Source organism: Rissa tridactyla, chromosome 9 (assembly GCF_028500815.1).
Source record: "Rissa tridactyla isolate bRisTri1 chromosome 9, bRisTri1.patW.cur.20221130, whole genome shotgun sequence".
Taxonomy (NCBI): domain Eukaryota; kingdom Metazoa; phylum Chordata; class Aves; order Charadriiformes; family Laridae; genus Rissa; species Rissa tridactyla.
In genome coordinates this window covers 48294279-48315028 of record NC_071474.1, presented here as the reverse complement: position 1 = coordinate 48315028, position 20750 = coordinate 48294279, and the positions used below count along the sequence as shown (strand labels likewise).

General features: G+C 48.8%; 1 protein-coding gene across 6 annotated transcripts; it reads left to right on the top strand.

Annotated features, from left to right (window-relative positions):
• The first annotated feature begins 31 nt into the window (after positions 1-31).
• VAMP7 (vesicle associated membrane protein 7) lies at positions 32-20750 on the top strand. 6 transcript variants are annotated; one of them, XM_054213707.1, is made up of 9 exons: positions 43-145; positions 1074-1176; positions 7274-7432; positions 10638-10695; positions 11300-11437; positions 15911-16001; positions 16184-16251; positions 17915-18007; positions 18673-20750. In XM_054213707.1, exons 3-9 carry the CDS (start codon positions 7287-7289, stop codon positions 18739-18741), a joined length of 663 nt encoding a protein of 220 aa, XP_054069682.1. In that variant the 5' UTR covers positions 43-145; positions 1074-1176; positions 7274-7286; the 3' UTR covers positions 18742-20750. The 6 variants fall into 6 exon arrangements, with proteins under 6 accessions (XP_054069685.1, XP_054069682.1, XP_054069681.1 ...); XM_054213706.1 differs by having other exon boundaries at positions 142-262; XM_054213709.1 differs by lacking the exon at positions 43-145 and adding an exon at positions 203-219.

Genomic DNA, 20750 nt, shown 5'->3' with positions numbered 1-20750 from the left:
TACGGCTCCCGGCAGGCACCGCGGGGCACAGCCCCCACTTTCGCCGGAAGCGCGTAGCGGCGGCCCGGTACCGGGACGGGGGGGCGGTGAAGGAGCGCGGCGGGCGGTGGCGCCCCGGCAGCGCTCCCTCCTGCCGCGGCGGCCGGTGAGCGGCGACGGGGCGGGCTGGGACCCTCCGCAGGGCCGCCTGTGGCGCTCGAATGGGCGGGCTTGTCTCCGGTACCCCCCCGGGGGCGGTAGGCCGCAGCGGGGCCGGGACCGGGTAACTGGGCCGGCGGGCGGTGGGCCTGGGCCCGCAAGGCCCGGAGGGTGGCCGGGAGTCCCCGGTGGGCCGCTCCTCCGGCCGGGCCGGTGCTGGCGGCTGTCAGAGGCCTCGTTCGGTAGCGGCGGGGGAAGGGGAGGCGGGCGGTGGGCTCTGGGAACTCCGGGGGCGGGTTGCTGGGGGACATGGGGGCCAAAAGGCCGGTTAACCCCGGAGCGGCGTGTTGCTGGTGTAAGTTGGAGCTTGCGTGGATCTTGAAGACTGGATAATGATAAATAATTCCAGTTATTCTTGTGATGGGGCTACCTGGGGGACGCCGTAAGTGGGGGTGTACGTGTTACATCTCCAGAGAGCTGCTCATTCAGTAGCTGTCCTGTTCTGTGTCTTTATCCCTCTTCCAAAGCTTGTCATACTGCCTCCCAGAAAAGGTGGTGGGCCTGGAAGAGAAACTGGATTAGTCTCATCTGGCGATTTGTTTCCGCAGTGATGGAGCAGAGGTACCTGATGTCAGCTGTGCAGGCAGAGAGGGAGCTAAACTTGTGTTGGTGGATGAATGTCCTGCTTCTCAGGCTTAAAATGAACAAATAAACTACAGGGCTTAATGCTGGAATATCCTTTAAAGAAATAAAAAGTTGCAGATGCCAAGGAAGGGTTAAAGGGAAGGCCTTGGCTGTTTTCTGCTGAAGTCACTGTACTTAAACGGTTTTCTTATTGCAGTCAGGCAGTTTGCAACTCGCAGGGTTGCAACACCTACACTTGTTTCATGTTTAAAGCCAGTAGTGATGGGATGCCCTTTGCTTTTTCTGTAAAGAGCGTTTCTGGAAATACAAGCAGCAACCTCCTCCATCACTTGTTGGCGCTGAGGCTGTGAATCTTCTGGTTGAGAAGAAAGACTGACGAGTCCCCCTCAGCTGGTAAGGGCAGCACTGCTGATAGAGGATGGGCACCTGGGTTCACCCGCGTTTTCTGGATTCACTTCTTGTTCTGGGTTCACTTCTTGCCCCAGCTTTCTTAGCGGCCATCCAATAGTCTATTCTAGATCTTCAGTGAAGTCAGAGCAACAAATGAGTTGGTTTGTGTCTAACTTAAAAATAATAAATCATCCCTACTGAAGTTTTAACTGTCATGTTGGAGACTGAACCTGTGTTTCTGGCATTCTTTAAGATGCTGGAGGTTTTTCTGCGCCCTTCTGTCAAATACAGTGAGAGACCTTGTAGACAGCAGCACGCTGCATCTTGCAGCATGACTTGCAATGAGGAAATAGTCATTGCGATACAAACACAGTGCTCAGTTTGCCTTTGTGCTTCATTTCTGGGAGCTGCCAGATGCTTCTGGCACTGCTTAACGAGCAGTTTGGGTCCGTGGTGTTTTCTGGGTGGCTGAGGAATGCAGCCTTTTTCCCCTTCCCCTCCTCATTTGGAGCCTCTCCCTGCAAGGCCTACCTGCTATCTCTGAGTGAGTTTTGTGTTTAGGAAGGTTTGGTCTTGGCTACTTCCAGCTGTTCAATATGTTAAATTTAGATAGAAAACAGCTGTGATCTCTAGATTATACAAAGGGGTTGATTTTAATGTATTTAATTCCTGACTCTCTTGTAATGTCTGAGGAAAGATGTTCTCTAGGAGTTTAATACATTTGTATTACTAACAAAAGCAATACCTGAGTTTTACAGGGCTGCATGAGATGCTGCTTAGAGAGAGAAATATGCTCCCTGTTAATCTGCTCTACTTCAATTAATCCATTCTGCTCCAAGCTGGGGGCAGGTGTTATTACAGAGTACGTGGCTGTTGTCTCCTGAGTCAGGCTCCTCCCAGGACTCTGCACTCAGGGAGTCGATTTCTTTGCTGTCACAGGACTGTGGGGTCCTGCACCGTCAGCGAGCGTCACCTTACTTGGGGTGCTACACCTCGCTAGTGTGAGTTCTGTAAATACCCAATATTGAAAGAATGGAGACTTTTAGAAGTAGTTTGAATCGCTTTATAATCCTCAGCATGAACCTGTTTTTTTTCTGGGAATTAAGGTGTCTCTTTGCTTGTATGGGCTTTGTAGTTCTGAGGTTTGTCGCTCGCTGTCTTTTCAGTGTTTGTGGTGGGGGCGGGTTGTGGATGTTTTTTCTTTTACAACTGCTCCTTTATATTGGTCCTGTTCATTGAGTGACTGCAATGTGAAGAGATTGGTTTCTTGATACTTGACAGTCACCTGATTGCTCAAGAGGCTTAGTGGTGTTTGTTTATTCCCGGCTGTGACCTGCTGCCGTACCACGCACCGACACAGTTCTGGTTCAGCTGCTGGGCTTGCCAAAACATCGCAGACGGCTGTCCTTCCGTGGATCTGAAGGGATATGATTGTATAATAAATTCATCTTGGTTTAGGTGGTTTTGTTGCAGATCAGTGTGCAGTTGCAGCTGTTCACAAGTTCTTTGACCTGTGCTGCTCAGCAGTTCCTGGCTGTTGGGAAAACCAGGGTTGGCAGAACCTGGAGAGTTCGGGTGTCGAGTGAGTAGAAAACAAAGTGCAGTTTGTGTAGTTCCTGGCTAAACTAGTGAAAGCTAAGGTGAAGGACAGGAGATGAGCCTACGTTGTAGAGAATTCCTTCTGAATGACTGGACGCTTGATGATTTTAATTTTTTTTTGCCAAGGAGATTACTCTTTCTCTGGGAAAATGTTTGTTCTTTCTGTGGCCTCATCAGACAGGAGTGAGCTGCTGTCTCTTTAATCAGGAGAAACCAGGAACAGTTGCATGGCAGTTAATCATTGCTTTTTACAAGATCAGAATCAGCTGTGTGGCTGCCCTTGTCTCTGGTGTGATAAGCATTTAACTTGAGCTACCCAAGGTTTGGTTTTGTTTCACGTTTGTCCGTAAATGTGTTGGTTCTGTGTTTTTGCTTGGCTTCTCTTCTGCTTCAGCTTCTTTAGGTGGAGGTGGTGGCTCCTGCAGGAGGGTTCCAAGAAGTTGCTTATTCTTTTAGGTTTTAGCTCTGAGTAATGTCTGCTGCTGTTCACTGCTGGGTCCAAATGCTCCTATCTTAAACAAACAATGTTGTGAGCATCAGGCTACAGCTTTTGGTCTCTTCAGGCCTGTGGAGCGGGGACTTGTGATTAGTAACTTGCATTTGACTAAAGGCAGGGTGAGTCTTGACTTAAAGCACTTTGTGACCCTCAGACTTGTCTGTCTGTAGCACTGTGCTTTAAAGAGCTGAGAGCAGCTTTTTAAGGCCAGAGGCAGCTAAATATCTGGCATCTCTGACTACTTTCCCTGCTCTAATGCAATCAACATGCGGTTGATGCAGCAATTTAAAGCTGGCTTAAAAAAAAAAAAAACCAACAACAAAAAAACCCCAAACCCACCAACCCTGCTAGGCTGGCCACTTAAGTCTCCTGTTGCTGGATGTCAGGAAGCTCAGTGCTGCTTGTGCAGGTTGATCAGTCTGTGAGCTCTTCTGGTACAGCTTTCTGGAAGGAAGTTTGAGTTTTCTGTAGCGGGGCAGCTCTAAAACGCTTGGCGAGATGTGAGCTGGCAGGCTGGGCCAGTGATGCTGGAAGGGAAAAGCTGCGGTTGGGGAAGGACTTGACTCTCTGCTTGTCATGTGATGGTCTTGGTAGTTCAAGCATTGCAAGAGATGATAGGATGCCTTGGAAGCGTGTTTTTAAACTCCTTTAAGGCATTTGCTCTAAACTGGGAGTGCTGGGACTTCTCAGGCCTCTGTATAACTCCTAATTGCTCCTGTATGGGAAGAGCAGCATTGTGAGTGAGAGCTGCCCTAAAGTCAAGTACTAGGAGAGTCACAACCTCGACCGGGGCTGGACCATGGATCTCGCTTACCTGCTTTGCTGCTCAAAGATATTACTTGTTCTTTGTGGTATTTCTGCCAGGGAAAAAAGTCCTGAGCTTGTATGGAACAAGTGATTCTCAGTGTTCTGGGTTGAGTCAGACCGAAGTGGGGTCTGGCTCTGTGGTGGGTGGTGGATGCCCAGGGAAGAGTGGGAGAGCAGAAGAAACTCAGGATAAACTCTTAAGGCTCCAGAGAGCAGCTGCTTGGGTGAAGCTTCTTTGATAGTGATTCTTTTCCTCCATAAACTTCTCAATTACTTTCTGAACTCGTTAACTCTTTTCCTCTGTGCTGATGTGTGGGAACGAGCTGCAGAGGATGCATGGTGTGGAGAACTACTTGCTGCTGCTGGCACCTGTTCTTGAGCTTTCTTTTCATTTTTGTATTACAGACAGTGAGTAATCACGACTTTCTTCTCTGGTTTATATTCTTTCTCCTTGGGTATCTGTGCTGAGGAGTTTCCTTAGAAAGTGTGTAAGGTGAAGAAATGTTACCCTCGCTTTCCTGTATTCTGTAACTTCCATAATCTTCTTCAGGTGGAGGTGGAACTACTTAATTGAGTGTAATAAGCACCACCTGTCCTTATGTTTAAAGATTATCTCCTCTTAGATGTAAAAGAATTTGGTGTTTGTTTTTTTTTTTCTGCAATGCTGACAGACTTGATGTCAGGAGATGGTTGTGAGCCCGCGAGCCAGCATACCTGGGACTGCGGAGGAAACAAACCCAAACCTAGCTGTTTGTCACCTCTTTGTACCCGTGTTTTTAAATGAGCTGGAGGAGCTTGCTTGCTTTAGCCTGAAAGGGAGGGGGACAAGGCAGGGAAACAGCAACCCCCAGTTCCTCCACCAGTAGTGACAGAGGGTCTGCTGGCGTGGGCGCTCCTCACCTCCCTTCTCCCTAACGGGCTTTGTGCAAGCGTGTCAGCTGGATGTAAATCCTGCTGTTTAAATCCCTGAGCTGTGTCCAGCTGAGGGTGGCCCCTAGGTGGGAGCGGTGGGTGGGAAACAAGTGGTACGTGAATACTTGGACACAGTGAGGAGAAGGGAGGCTGTTGTATCGAAAAGAGCAGGAGGTAAATGCAACAAGCTCCTTTTGTTCTGAAAACAGATCTTGCACTGGGTCAGGGTGTAAACAACAAGCAAACCACTCAAAGCTGCAAAAGGGGCTTCTCTCCTGTCCTTGGGAGAAACGAGGGGGCACGTGTGTGGGTCAGAGGAGTGCCAGCTTTGAGCCAGGAGGAAGTGAAAGCCGCAAAGCTGTTTCGGGGAGCTGCTGCTGGGTGCCCTGGTGCTTCCTCCCCCTTTCAGTTATTAATGCCCTGTTGTTGTATTGCTGCTCAGGAAGAGCAAAGGAGAACAGCTTCTCTGGGAACTTGTGTCTGCGCGGTGTGAGGCTTTGGCGTGTTCTCCCTTCCCCTTTACTGGCACTACGAACTCCTGGGTTTCCTAGAGTGCGCTCGGCTCGGTGCTGTGCTCCCAAGCCGTGTCGTTTGAGACCTTTTGCTGTTCTGCTTCCTGCTCTGCCTGCTGTGGCCCTTTGTCAAGCTCAGTCTTTGCCTTCTGTTCCCTTCAGCAGTGCTGGCTCGGAATACCTTGGTGCTCCCAGGTAGTTGTAGCTTAGCTGCGGAGGCTATTCTCTGAAGAAATCCACCACTTTATTCTTTTCAATGTTGAGCTCTTAAACCCATGGGAGGTTTGGGAGATGACCTGATTGTCAGGCCAAGCCTGAATCTGTCAAGCTTGGACTAAGTGAGCCCTGATGCAGTGGGGTAGCGATTGTATCTCCGCTTTGCAGCCTCGTTAACAGCTCTGTATTCCTCCACCACTGTTGCCGTGACCATTTGTGCATCAGTTCAAATGAAAGCAGAAGCTTTTCAGAGCAGATCTGTCAGCACAGTGCTCGGCAGGACCAGCCCCTGGTACAGGAGATCGATGAGTCACTTCAGTCAGTGCCAGAGGTCGGTGGAAAGTCTGGCTGGGCATAGCCTGGCTTCAGCCTCTCTGCCTGTGGTCTTTGGATCCTGAAGCTAAACCGCTGCTGCTCTGCTGTTGTACCTATTCCTAGAGAGGTCTCCGCGCTACTTGGTTGCATTGAAATCGGTGTGTGATCTTTCCAGCCAGAATGCGAGCGTTTCTAGACACAAAACAAGGCAGGCAATATGAGGGCAGTCAAAGTGCAAAGTGAAAAATAAGCTTTTTGGATTTTGAGGGGTCAAAAGTCTTCCTAAGTCTTTCCTAAGCAGAAAAGAGGCTTATGGATGTACTGGATCAGCCGAGCAGATGTCACAGCTGTGGTCTGACATGTGGTTTCACATGTTAAACCGTGGGTCTGTCAGCAGATTAACGTGATGATACTTGAGCTGATTAAGGGTGTCCCTTTATATGACAGCAGGCGTGTTTGTCCAGCTCTGGAGACTTCGCAGAAGTCTGGCCCTCCAACACTTGCACATTGTAACCTGTCCAGTTTGATACCTATACAAGGATGTTGTCTTGTAGAAATAGCTTGTTGCTGAGGATAATCACTCTGCAAATGTGCTGTCTCGCGTTGAAAAGTTCAGATTATGTGCCTTTACAGAAGTTTGGGGACCACATAGACTTAGTGAGTGTCTCTAGACCATTGAAAGGGGACATGTAAGGTGTGACTCTAAGTAAGTGGTAGTTTTTTCTGCTTCAGTTCGATAGCAATCAAAGCCAAGGCCTCACCCGTAGCAGTCATGTGTCAGGGGTGGTGGGCTTGGTCTGTATAATGAGCTGCTGTTAATAGAGCTGCAAGACAGTTACTTCCTTTCTGAACTGGAGCTTGTTGAGTGCAGACGGTTTTTTCAATAACAAGCAAGAAAAAACCTTAAGGGTCAGTTGAAGAGCAAAAAAAAATGTCCTAATAGCTAGAATTCTAGGTGGAAACAAGGCAGGCAAGATTCATTATGGGATCACTGACTGTGGGCCACCATGCAGTTGGAGTAAGAAAAACCTTCTTGCAGAGGTTATCGTAGTCTTGGTGGTGTTCTGAACAGAACCTAAAAGGGGAAATGAGAGAAGCTTTCTGATAACAGTATCCTGTCGAAGTATTGAACGAGCTTGTGCCTCCCTCCTGTTATGCGAGGGCTGAGAGAATACTGTGAAGATTATGATGCTTTCTCTGCCAAAGAAGGTGAGTCTAATTCTTGCTGTGTTTTTATTTCCAGGTAGCGTGAAGTCATGGCTATCCTGTTCGCTGTTGTGGCGAGGGGCACAACCATCCTTGCCAAACATGCCTGGTGTGGAGGAAACTTCCTGGAGGTGACAGAGCAGATCCTGGCAAAAATACCATCTGAAAACAACAAACTGACCTATTCACATGGGAAGTGAGTAATGCTTCTGGGTATGGGAGGGGAGACTAGTGGACATGCACGAGGATAGGAATAAATGGAGCGTAGCCAAATTCGCTTTTGGATGCGTTCGTATGCTGATTGAATGTGCAGTCAGCTCAATAGCTACTTCCCCCCCACCCCGAACTTTGCAGGATAACCAGGATTTGAATTTAGCTTAAGCCATAAGCACCAAGGCAGTTGATAGGAAATCAAGTTTTCTGTTTCTATATGACTCCAAAGTGAGTTGGAGGGTGCTCAGCTGTGGATATCGAGCTGTTGGAGTCTTTGGTATTTGGCTTGCAGAGGCTTTTGCTGGCTTTTCTGAGGCTTGAACATGGCTTTAGGTAAAAACATCACCCATCTCAGAATGCTTGCGGATCCTGGTTGCTTTAAGTCACGCTGGCAGATGTAGAGCCATCCTGAGCTACCACAAATGCAGTCTGTGGGACAGAAGGATTTTTCCCAGGCTTGTACAGATCTCTGAAGAGCCCTTGGTCCTTGTTGATAGAATGGAGGGATTAGATGTTGCATCTCCTGAGGCTCTGCTGACTTACTGCACATGTAAAGTAGGTACGTCAGCGTGCTGGTGTGCAAACTAAAGAAAGAACTGTGGAGAAAGTAAATTTAGAAGCGTTGGACCCCACTTCAGCTTTTTTTTTGTTTGGAATTGGCAGTGTGGCTGCATTCTCAGTATTGCCCAAGCTGTTGTGTTAAAGCTTTTTTGGCTGCCTGAGGATTGAAGAGCTAAGAATTGGGGTAGTCTTTCCCCATCCTTCCCTGGCTTGGGAGCACTGAAAGTCCCTGCGGGAGAGCTTTCTGAGGAAGCCGCCTGCCCTATGGTCTAAAGTACTTTGGATGCTGAATCTTTTTTTTAGTATTGTAATTTTAAGGGTACAGTTATTTTCTTTAGTTTTAACTTTGCCTTGAGTGCTGTTCAGCCAACTACAAAGTTGAGTTTTAGGAGTGCCGTAGTGCACTTTATAGATGAAAACTTGAACTGTGGTAGAGATTGGCTTACTCTCTGCTGGGGAGCACTGAGAGATAGGTAATTAATGCATCTACCCTTGAAAAGCATGCTGCAAAGTGTACAGGCTTTTGCTCGTTATCGATGCTTTCCTTAGTGAGGATTTAACAAATGTGGCAGAAGATCGCTGCAGTTTGTGGCTGTTCTGCTTTGCACTGTGCTATGAAAATATACAGGTGCCATTTTGCAGCTCTGGGCACTGAGCTTACCATCAGAGTCTCTCCTCGACTAAAGTTAGTCTCTTCTGACAAGTCTTATACTGGCTTTTTTTTTTTTCCCCCTATGATTTGGATAATCACTACTTTGGTCAGAATCTGCCACCCCTGCCTGCCTTCTAGGAGAGGGGAAGGGAGAGTTCCAAGCCATCTGCCTGGGGGGATTGAATATTCTCACACGTACGCTTGGAGCTGGCAACTTCCTCCTACTGTCAAAAAGCAAGGGTTTTGGTTTGTAGAGGTATAGAATAGCCTGGTTTTTACCGTGACCGTGATAACTGGGCAGAACGTGAAGGCTCTGAAGCTGAGTGAGCACAAGGCGTTGTCATTCTTCCTCTCTGTAGGGTTTCGGGGATCCTTGCCAGGGTCCCAGCCTGTAGGCTAGAAAATTGCACTGTTACTGTCTGTCTAGGATCATTCCTCCTCTTCTGAAACAGGAAGAAACTTGAGTTTCTTTTAACTTTGAACTTCTTAAACTCATTTAGTGAGCTCTTTTTGGTTTTAAGAACTTCTGTGTCTTCTGTATAATCCCCAAGGAAACCAGCCATTGAGCATCAGGAGTTCTTGGGGTTATTCTGTCTGTGCTGTTAAGATTCTTCAAGTCACCGGGGAGCCTATGAGGTAGCACCAGACAAGCTTTACCTCTCTTCTTCCAGGAAGGAGGGGCAATAGTTGTGGATATGGAGTCTGGGGGCTTTTTTCTAATGAGAACAGACCTTCAGGACAGTAAACTATACTTCTGGCCCACCCCTAAAGCTAATTTCAGTGTCGTCTTATTTATATAATACAAAGCCTGAGTTTGAAAGCTACTGAGTTGTGTCCTTAGAGCTGTACAAGGCAACTGCTGTGCAGCACGTGTGTTGATTTGCTTTTATTCTGGAGTTTTTTAAGAGGGTCCACGTGCTTACTGGGGAAAATTTTGGGAATACACAAATGTCAAAGTGAAAAGATAGAGTTTTGAATTGGGGGGGGGAAGTATTCGTGTGGCCTTTTTGCAATTCTCTTCCTATTTTGTCCTGCTGTACTCTTCAGAAGAATACATCACCTGCTGGAGCATCAACTGGTGGCGGTGGGACAATGTAATAAAAAAGCAACAGCTAAAACCAGTGAATTGAACTAGAAGCTCTGAGTTCTGGTTTGGGCTCAGTTGTGTATGAATTAAGGGTTGGTTCTTTTTTTGTTGGGCCAAAAATAACAGCTTGGGTAATTTTGATAAGGAAATATTGCTTTGAACTGGTTTGCGCTGTTTTTCAGGATACTGAGGGCTGCATTTAACATCTGTATTCGCTCAGTACCACCAAAGGCGTGTTTACGTGAGTAGTTAACCTAGCCACGTGACTCGAGCCTGTTCAGCCTGATTATTGTCTATCTAATTCACGTTCTGCTGTGGTTGCTTTTGTCTCTCGGTCTTTGTGAGGAAGCCAAAGGCAGCACAACCCGGTGGTGGCACAAACAAGGCTAAAGCAGCAAGTCCCTGTGCCGCGAGGTTCTCTAAAGTATCCCTGGTCACTGCAGTTAACTGCAGCTCTTGTCACACGTGAACTAGTGCCTGGATGCCTGTACGCACATTGGTTAGGATTAGACGTAAATCTGACCCCTGGGTATCCTGTCAAGGTTTTGCTTTTACAATTAGGTAGCTGGAAGAAGGTGGAACTGAAGTTGTTTGGCAACTAAACGTCCTACAAGTGATTGCTCAGCCTGGAGTGCTGTGAAGTGTGTGAGGCCGGTGATTCTTTAACATGTAGGTGGTTTCTAACTCAGTGTAGCTTATAGGAATGGAGACACTTACCTCACCACGGATGGCTGGGATATGTTGGCATCTCCGTGATTTCCTGTAGAGTAGCTGGAATTTGCTCTTCTCCAGCCCTTGAAGGCCCTGCAGGCAGTAGTGTCTTCTAGAAGGTTAGTCCTGTGTCAGCTCCAAATGACCTTATTTTTTTTTCTTTTTTCTTCTCTGCAGTTATCTATTTCATTACATCTGCCAAGACAGGATTATATACCTCTGCATCACAGACGATGTAAGTATTTTGGTTACAGCTATTGCACAGACAGGCTTTTTGCAGGTTTTGGGGTTTTTTTTGTATCCGTATGTCAAAGAAAATCAATAATGGGTGCTAATCTGAGGTGCCTTTTTTCCCCCATTGGAGCTACTGCTTCTGTTATTCACATCAGTTAGAGCTTTGAAGTCTAAGCCTGGAACTCAAATGCATGTGAACAGTTAGTTTTCGGGTGAAGTTCTTGGGTTTGCCTAGCTTTTCTCTTAGCAGCCCCAGCAGAATCTAGATGTAGAGGCTAGCCTTTAATCGTCAGTGAAATATGCGTAATACTCCTCAATTCTGGAAGTGTTGAAGCAAAAACTTCTCCCTTGCTGGAAAAAGGTACCAGGCACAGAATTAATGGATGCCCCAGTAATGTCTGCTGCCAACCAGTGTCCGGGAAGCTGAGACTGAAGTCTGGCTGCTATTCAAACCCCAGGATAACCGGTCAAATCCCATCGTGTTATGCGCAGCAGGCCTGTTAAGAACTGATAATTACAGTTTGTCTGCAACTGGCTGCGCGCCCCATATGCTTCATTATTCCTGCCTTGACGCAGCTCTGGACGTGGTCTGCTCTTCCTTGCAGGACTTCGAACGATCCAGAGCCTTCAATTTCCTGAATGAAATCAAGAAGAGGTTTCAGACCACCTATGGCTCGAGAGCGCAGACAGCCCTTCCCTACGCAATGAACAGCGAGTTCTCCAGTGTCTTAGCCGCACAGCTGGTGAGATCTCTTGCTAAACGGGATTTCCCTAACAAGCCAAACTTCGCCCCAGAAATTCTCCATGTATTTTCTCACTCGAACTGAAGCACCGTGCTGAGTCTGGGTATAAAGCCAGGGGAGCTGGCTGTTCTCCCCACTCTTACCCTGCAGCTGGGTTGCTTCACTGCTTCGGTGGTAAAAATGGGCTGGGGTTTATCATGATGGATTAACTCTTTGTACCAGGTAGCTGCGCTGGAGATTAGATCTTAATAGTGACATTTGAAATGTCAAACCTAGCTCCAGTTGACCATCCAGCCGTCACTAAGAGCAAGACAAATGCATGTTACTGCATTTCTGTTAAACTAAACTTTAGCACTCGAGTATCTAGTGATCCCTAACTGCCTCTCAGTCCTCTCCTCCTTACTGTGTGGTAATTTCGGTGGCACGCTGCTTTATTGTGGTACTGCGTCCTTTTCAGGAGGAAAGCAAGCTGGGCTTGGGTTACAGTCAAGTGCTGCGTACAGAGCCATGGTAGACTCTCCAGCTGGCTCGCACAGGGGCTCCAAGGATTTCCATTCCCAAAAGAGACAGGAGGTTAAAGAGATGGGTAAATACTTGCGAAAGGTTCCACATTATCTGAGCTGAGATTTGCTTGGACCCTTCCAACCCCAAAATTAAAAGTGTGAGGGTATTACAAAAGTTTCACCCTCAACGTGGACCTTTCAGCTGAGGCTGTAGCGGTGTTTGGGACAAAACTGTAGCGGCACCCCTCTGCCGTGTGAGAAGGGAGCTCTCTGTCCTGGCTTCCCCGCTGGCTCCAGAGCATGTTGCTGGAACTGGACGGCAGCGCTGTCCTGGTGTGTTCGGGCTCCTGCTGTCTGATTGTACTGGCCCTGTGACAGCTCAGCTAAAGCTGAGCTCTGAATGGTGGTGTTAGGGCACGCACAGAACGTGGTCAGTCTCCTGTTTCAGAAATTTCCAGGTTTCAGAATACTGTTCTTGGACTCCGAAGGGAAAGGTTGGGCTGGAATCTGTGTCCCTCTTGAAGAGCAGAGGACTCACGTGCTGCTTTTGCTTAGCACAGGAATCTGGTACAGCCTTGCTGCTGCCATCCCGTTGTCACAAAAGTGCTTTGCTTGCTGTGTGTTGTATTTGAGGAGTGGCAAAGCCCACGGCTGCCAGACAGGAGAGGTTTGAAATAGTTGTGTTGCTTTATGTATTTTATTCCTAGCAATATATGAGTATAGTTTCCGAGGTATTTAAGTGCACAGCACGGTGTTTGCGTTTCCATTCAGCCCTTTATAGAATGAGATGTGTTTCACAGAGCGCTTTTTCTTAACGCCGCATTGACTTGCTGTGTGTGTAACCTGGGTCTGCAAACAGCACCCTGCCCTGCTTCACTGGGGGCTTGTGCGGGAGTGGAGGAGAAAAAGCAGAGAGCAGTTGTTGTAGGCGTGGGATTGGGCTGCTCTTAAAATATGAGCTGTTAAGGTAGAGGGAATGTTGCAGTTGGCACTTCTCCCTGTTGTTTGGGCTGCAGTGGTATGAGAAAACAGGGCTGAGGAAAGCACAGGCCTCTTGCTAGGTGTACTGTCAAATCAAATGACTGAAGGCAGGTGGAAGATAGAGAAGGACCAATTAACTGCCCTGTGACTCACATCATCAATAGCCTTATTAGTGCACAAAACCTCGGGCTACGCGTTCTGCAAGGGAAGTGTTTTGATCTTCTGTTAAAGACTCTCTTAAAGAGTCCTTAATTGACTACAAACAACTCCATAACCTGAACTGTGTTTCGTTTTTTTGTGGTTTTTTTGAGACCTCCCTTGAATTAAAGATGTCCTTGGAATATTGGCTTTCAGAGCTTGTACGTGATCTGTGTCTGGGGCAACTACAACTGGTGCTGTCCCTGTGGTGTAGGAGGCTCTCGCCTTGCTCTGCTGCGGCTGGTGACCCTGTTGGTGCTGCTGCTGTTCTCTGTGAAGGGCTTGGCTTTTCTCCCGCTGGTCTCCTGAAAGTGCCAGGGTTGGTGATATCGCAGGTGCCGGAGGAGAGGTCCTCTGTCGGTGACTCTGCGTAGCTCTTGCCTTTAAGCGTAGAAACTGAGCTAACTTTATAACAGCCTCCAGCAGTAACGGGTGCGTGTTGGGGTGCAGGGCGAAGGTGAGGGTTTGCGCTTGCACCGTTGCTGCCTGAAGCTTGTGCTGGAGTTTGTGAAAGGAGCCGCTTGTGCTGGTGCCCTCGGTGACCAGCAGAGGTGATTTGGAGCACATAGCGTTGCACAGTTCATCGCAGAAGCCGTGCTGTGGCTTATGCAGCAGATAAGCGGCAATGAATAGTAATGCCCGTGTGGCTCCAGCAGGGCCCGATGCATTGTGCATAATTAATGAGATTAACTTCCCGTGTGTGATAGGACTGAGTTTTTCCTTCCCACCAGGCTTTGATATGTGGAGAGTGAAACTATGTTGAAGTGATGACTCATCAAATTGTAAGCTGTTCATTGCTGCAATAAGCTTAACGAATTGCCTTATCGGGAGAGCCAGGCAGTCTTCAGAGCCATGGTGTTGATATTCCTCTAAAAAATCCCATTTCTCTAAAGCACGAGAGGAGCTGCTGGCCTCGGCTTTTGCGTATTGATAGAAATGCAGGCATCGGCTAATAGAAGTTAAGAGATGACAGAAAGCTCTTGCCTCAAATGGCTCTAAAGCTTGCTGAGATGAGAGCCCCCCGACCCAACGCCGCGCGGAGTGCAAGAGCAGGACTGTTATCTCGGCGATTCCTGTAACTTAAGGAGTTTGAGTAGTGCGATGCTGAGCCTGGAGGAAGAAATCGTGTGGCAGCCCAGAGATCGTGCTCCAACCCTAGTGTAGCACACAGATAGTACCGAAAAGGGAGGCTGCGCTTCCAGTAAAACCAGTGACAGCTTTGTTAGTGTGCCAGTTCTGTACCTTCTCCTGAAAAACTAACCGCTGAGGAGGAGGTTGGAAGGAGCTGTTGCATTCAGTGCTACAACCGTTAATTATGACCTGAGTATGTGAATGCTGCTAGTGCAGAGGCTCTTGCCTCCTGTCTCGTCGGAAATGGATGCAAATCGAATGCTTAACAAAATCGGGGTTCAAGCAGCCACGTGGGTGGTCATGAAGCAGAGCAATCCCAGTCTGCTGCTGGCCTCTGCTCTCAGCCTCCTTGGGAGGTCTCTTATTAAAGCAGAGGTGCTTCCTGAAGGTCTTCAGATGTGGGTGCCATGGCTACAAGCTTAGAGGAAAGCAGCAACTTACCGATGGGTTTTGCTCTGGAGACCTGTTTCCCTGGGTGAGGGTGACAGAGGGAGTGGGATAACAGGAGCTGTGGTTAGCAATGCTTGGCTGCAGAGGACCTGTGATGAGAGCAGCGACTTCGGATCAACCCAGGAATAGCAGAATATCCAATGCTGACTTCACCTCAGTTTCCCTCCTTTGATTCTGCAAACACTGTGAGATTCCTTTTAACCGGGGGATGTTGGCTAGTGCTTCTCTCGCCTACCAGCCTGAACCGTGCAGTCACCAGAGGTTCACTTGTGATCCCAAAACCTGAAGAACCGTCTTTGAGTGAAGTCCCTGTCACTTCTGAAGGGGCGGGATGACAGGAACAGCGCACGGGTTAGCAGTGTGTCCTGTTCTTTGGCTTGCTTCTGCAAGGCCACAGAACAGAGCGGGCTTCTGTGGGTATCTGAGAAGCTAGCGGGTGAGCTTGCCCATGCGGCCACCGAGCAGCTGCTGGGGTATCCAGTGCCTTTGCCACTTGCTGTAATACACCAGAGGGATTCAGTATCGACAAAGCTGTTGGCAAGTGCCAAGCTGTAGCCAGGAGGTGGCATGTGAAATCCTCCCAGATGGGCCTAGTACACAGCAGGCCGGTTCCTGGCTGCTTGAGGAGCAGGTAGGCATCTCAAACTGGCCATCCTGAACGTCTCCTGGGGTGGTGTTTCCAGTTCACTGGCCCTCCTCATCTTTGCCGGAACCCCCTCTGACGCTCACCTGCAGAGATGGCTGCGTTGTGAAATCGCAGGGCCCTCTTGGCATGTCCTAGAGATAAGTAGAGGAGGTCGTGGAAGTGTGTTGCCTTCATACATAGTTCAGAAACGATGTGTGGGAGTGGGACCACTGATAGCGGCTCAGGCATTTCGTGAGTCATATCCCACAGATTCTTGCTTTAACTTTCCTCCCTTGCTGCCAGTTGCTTGGGCTTTCAAAGGGGGCTGTTACTCCGGGCACTCTGGAAGTTGTAGGCACCTTGCAGTTCCCGCAGTGCGGGAGCAGATGGGCTGTATGATCTGTAAGTGGCTGAGAAAGTCAGATTTTGGTCTACTACCCACTTATAAATGTCTCAGGTAACTTGAAAACTCACATTTACGTCTGTGCTGTTCTGTAGTGACCCCGAGTTTCCTTTTTTTTGTCTTAAGGAACTGAAGTGCGACGTTGAGGGTCCCTGCTTTCACTGACTGTTCATTTGTTACAGAAATACCACTCGGAGAGCAAGGGCACTGACCAGGTGGCAGAGACGCAAGCTCAAATCGATGAACTCAAAGGAATCATGGTTCGAAACATAGGTGTGTGATGTGAGACTGTTCCTTAAGTACTGTTGCCTGCGATCTCTGAAGGCTGAGAACTACTTGATGTCTCATAAGCCATCGCCAGGAGCTCCTGGCTGGCCGTTGGGGGGTGGGTACTGGAAGCAGCTTTTTGCGCTGGGATTCTGCCTACAGATTTGGATTTTGGTCTCTTTCTTTAGACCTCGTGGCCCAAAGAGGAGAGAAGCTGGAGTTGCTGATCGATAAAACGGAGAATCTTGTGGATTCAGTAAGTCTGGGGAAGAACTTAGAAATGGGGAAATAGTGTTAGTGCATCAATATAATTATAAAGCATTATGTTATCTAGTAAAGTGTGCTACACTCTGGAAGCCTTTTTGTGTTTCCTCTGGGGATCCCTAGACCTGGCTCAGCATCTTCTTCCTCTGCAGAGCCCTGGCTTGGTGCCCAGTTCCTTTGGCACCTGGATTCAGTCCTCAACCGAGTGGAGTGCCGGTATCCCCTCTATGGGGCTTGTGGAGATCTAAACAGCTCTAAGCTGGCAAAAACTATTCGCGCTTTAGAAATGCCTGGAGTTTACCCAGCAGGGAGTGCTGTCCTCCAGCTGTCAGGTGGTTAAACCTTACCACTTCCTCGGTTGCTGGCAAGAAACAGCCTGACCTCAGGTAGTGCTTTAGACAAATGGACTGGAATTCCTTCAGCAATTAGGCTGAATTCATGTACAAGCTCTCCCAGGGAGTGCTGGTTCTTGGAAACTATGCAGAAGATGAAGGAATGGGATGTGCCTCTAGTGGGAATGTCGTACAGCCCAGTGGTGAGTGTCCTAGGAGATCCGGGGCTCAAGTTCTCGAACTTCAGAGTAATGGACCGTGTTTTATCACTCCTTGACCACCAGAATAGTGTCCGCAAACCAAACGTGTTGGAACTCTCCTAGCAACAGTGGCAGGGCCCCCTTTTGGGATGGAGCTCTAAAGAAGCTGGTGGTCAGAGTAGCCCCATCCTCTGGAGAGCTGGGCTGTGATGAGGCGTGTTGGTACCCAGAGCCCTGCTTCCACGTGTGGAACCGCTCAGCTGAGCAGGAGCAGCGCTCCCAAAGTTCAGATGGTGGCTGAGCATGGGAATTGGCAAAATTGCCATCCATAGGGATGCAGTCGTGCCTGCTGTAGCCTTCCCTGGAAAAACTGGGCGGTGGTTTGTGGGTAAAACCTGTAAATAACCAGCAGAGTGTGCTGCTGAGTTGGCTTGTTCTGGCGCTGCAGCCTTTCTCCGGGCAGGAGCATCCTCACCTGAGCTGCGCAGGAAGAGCCTGTGAAAATAGTGGCACCAGTACAGCCCGGTGGGTGTTTTGAGGTCATTTGGTGACCAAAACCTGGTTTAATGGGTGGAATGGCAAGACAGAGAGAGGAGACTTGGGACAGGGCAACCACCAGCCTTCCGTCAAATGCAGCAAGGCCAAATACTGGAGGGAGGTTCCAGCACGAAAGGATTTCTAGCATTGCCTCTCCCCTGGGCTGTCTCATTTTGGCAGGTGTACTTACAGTAATAAAGTTGCATGTAATGTGTTGGTGATTAGATCAGTAGTTCTGTAAATATTTCGGAACTCTTCGGTTCCCAAAAGGCTGGAAGTCCAATGAGAAGCCAAGCAGAAGTACTCCAGGGTAAACTGATCCCTGTGGGCAGCCTACGGTTCTGTGTTTGGTTCTCCCAAGCTGAGCGAGGGAAGGCAGGACCCCGAGCTGGCTCTGGGCTCACTCTTACACTTTATCTTGCCCCTGAAGCTGTAACTGCCGGAGTGAAACGGCTCCGGAGGAGATTACAGGTCGGGTTATTAGGGAGGCAGTATCTGGGAAAAGCCTCTTCATCTGGCATCTTGGGGCACAGCTTCCTCTGCAGCAGGTTCGGGAATTAATTAGTTGTTTTCCTTTCTCTTGTAGTCGGTCACTTTCAAAACTACCAGCAGGAACCTTGCTAGAGCCATGTGTATGAAGAACCTCAAGCTTACCATCATCATCATCATTGTAACAATTGTAAGTATGGAGCACGATAACCTTCAGCTCTTAAGTGAGGCTTCGCCACTGGGAAATGCCATTAGGGTGTTACTGCCTTTGGAGCCGCCTGTTCCCAGCTCTGCGCCTGGAAGGGGCTTAGCTGGAAAACAACCGTTTTGATGGTCTTGTGTGAGGTGAGGAGAGAGGAGCGTTGTGCCAGGCAGCTTTTCTCGTCAAGGCAATAGGAAAAGCTGGCCAGACAATCCTGATCAGCTTCTAAGTGCTGCCTCGCTGTCTCTGTTAGAAGCTAAGGTATGGCGTTTATGGCTGCTCTCTCTGCAATGGCTTTTTAGGCCTTGGTCCTGTTGGTGTCTCATTACTTAGCTCTGAAGTAGCTTTTTTTGATGTGCTGGTGTACCTCCAGCCTGTGATAAATGCAGACAGTGCTGAAGTGTAATTGCAGGTGGGGTGTGTGAAGTACTTTGTCACCACTGAACCCTCGGTCGTGTTTTGCTGGGGGCCAGTTCTCGTCCCCGGGTTGCTGTGAGAACGTGGAGGAAGAGGCTCCAGCACAAAGTCCTGCAGGGTGTTTGACTTTCAGGGTTTTGATAACCAGGGGTTTCCTGGGTTGATCGCCGGGCTCAGTCAGGAGTTGACTGATGGAAGCCTGATTCTCTACTGAAGCGGCTGTTTTCTTTCTCCAGGTTATCCTCTATATTATCCTATCGACTGCCTGCGGTGGGCTGGCGTGGCCGAGCTGTGTGCAGAAGTAACTGGAGGCAGCTGGTGCTGGTCACTTGGAGATGAGAATCGCAGGAGTGGGAAGAAGCAACCTACAGAATAACTCTTAATCTTTCACTACTGACACCTTCTCATTCTTCCATCCCTCCAGGACTTCAGACTTTTTTGCCTTATCACCCCAAACAGGCCCAGCTGGTCCCTGCTTCTGTGCAGCTGGAACCTCGAGAATGGGCTGTTTTAAATTACTTGAAGGGATTATTATTATTTTTTTTTTGGTTTCTTTTCCTGTCCCAACTACACCCTTCTCAGCTGGTTGGGCGGCACGTCTGGCTCTGAGGGTTCTGTGCATGCTCACCCGTGTGGCTTCGCACTTTCACGTGAGGGTGCAAGCGGAGGAGAGCACTGCGAGGGACCGTCCTGCCCCCAAGGGTGGCATTGAGGGGGGCTCAGGTTGGGCTGAGCCCGACTAATAGGGGAGGGACAAGATGGGTGGACGTGAATCCCCACTTTCTACAAATTTGGGAGCTGCAGGTGCCTCTCTCTGCATGTCTGGCCTCTTGTGGGTCTGTAGCGTTTCGACACGGAGAGGTTGTGAGTGTGATACTGGTAGTACCAAACAGAAGGGCTCTTGGGCTGGGGCTTTGCGCGCGCTGTAAGGTGTAGGTGCTGCTTCTGTATGAAATCTCCCTTTCCCTGGAGGTCTCCCTGCGGGCGGTAGGAGAAGGGTGTTGGGTCACCTCGGCATTTTGGAATGGCTGCCTCTTCATCCTCACTTCTCCCTCATGCCCTCCCCTTAATTTGTGGCTAAATCAATACAGTAAAGGAGATGGTTGCATATAGTTAAGGTTGCAGTAATGTATCTGCTTCTCACACGTTATGTCTCCTGTTCTTTTGAGGGTGGATTAATGAATGAATAACTGATGTTATCACTTGCGAAGGTGAAATTGGGGGCCAATCTATTGATCTGGCTTGATGAGGTGTCGGTTATCTGCTGCTTGTGCTTCTGCACTGAAGGCGTGTGCTGACAGCTGGGGCCAGAGAAGGGACAGGCGGTTGGAGCTGATGGATGAGTTACTTTCTCTGTGGTCTGAAGAAGAAAGGCTCTTTCCGAGGATGCAGTAACAAGTACTCCTCCGAAAAGGAAAACTAAAAATGCAAACCAAACAAAGCCAAGCCCAAGGCTAATCACCAAACGTAGGATCAGGGATGCTGCTGCTGTGCTGCTCCAGAGGACAGGGGCAGCTTTCCCTGCTCTTGGAAGCTGTGAAGGCTGCATCTGTCCCAGCTGGACATCCGCGTCCTCAGCTGGTCCTGGCTGAGTGGGGCCAAAGTTGCTGTTGCCTGGGGTGAGGGGTACGGGGGCTACTGGCTCATTTCCAGGCTCACTTCCAAGAGAAATGGAGACAACTGAAATCTCCTAAAAGTATCAAACGGGCTACGAAGGCAGCTGCATCTTTTTGGCCCAGGGAAGTGGCTTCTAAGGGCGGGTGGAGGCTGTGGAGGGATGGGAAGGGGAGGCTCTGAGCACTTGGTTGGTGTGGCGGGTTCCTGGTAGCTCTGGCAGTGCCATGACGTGAAACCGCTGCTCCTCCACCTGCTTTTCCTGGTGAATGTTCCACTGACTGCGGAGTGCTCCAGCAGGTGCCAGATAAAGAGTTCTCCTCTGAACTTGCATGCTCGTTTGGATTTGTCTTCTACTCGGCTGAACTTTAACTGAGGGTACTGGGATCTCGACGTGCAGAGAGCATCAGTGGGGCTGACCAGAGCTCTGGTCACTGGTTTCCATTTGAGGTAATGGAATGTAAAGCTTAAAGAAAGATTTTCCTTCCTCTTCCCTCCTGCTCTTACAGCCACCGCCAGTTCAGTGTACAATTGTGCATGTTTTAGGGATTGTTGATGTTACCGTGTTCATTTCTATGATTTGTTGTCTTACGTATAAATACTTTTTAAAGAAAATACTTCCTTTCCTTTTAAAGGATGCACTGAGGCATTAGTGTAAAAACAAAGTTAACTTGATTTAAATAAAATTCCTGTACAGAAA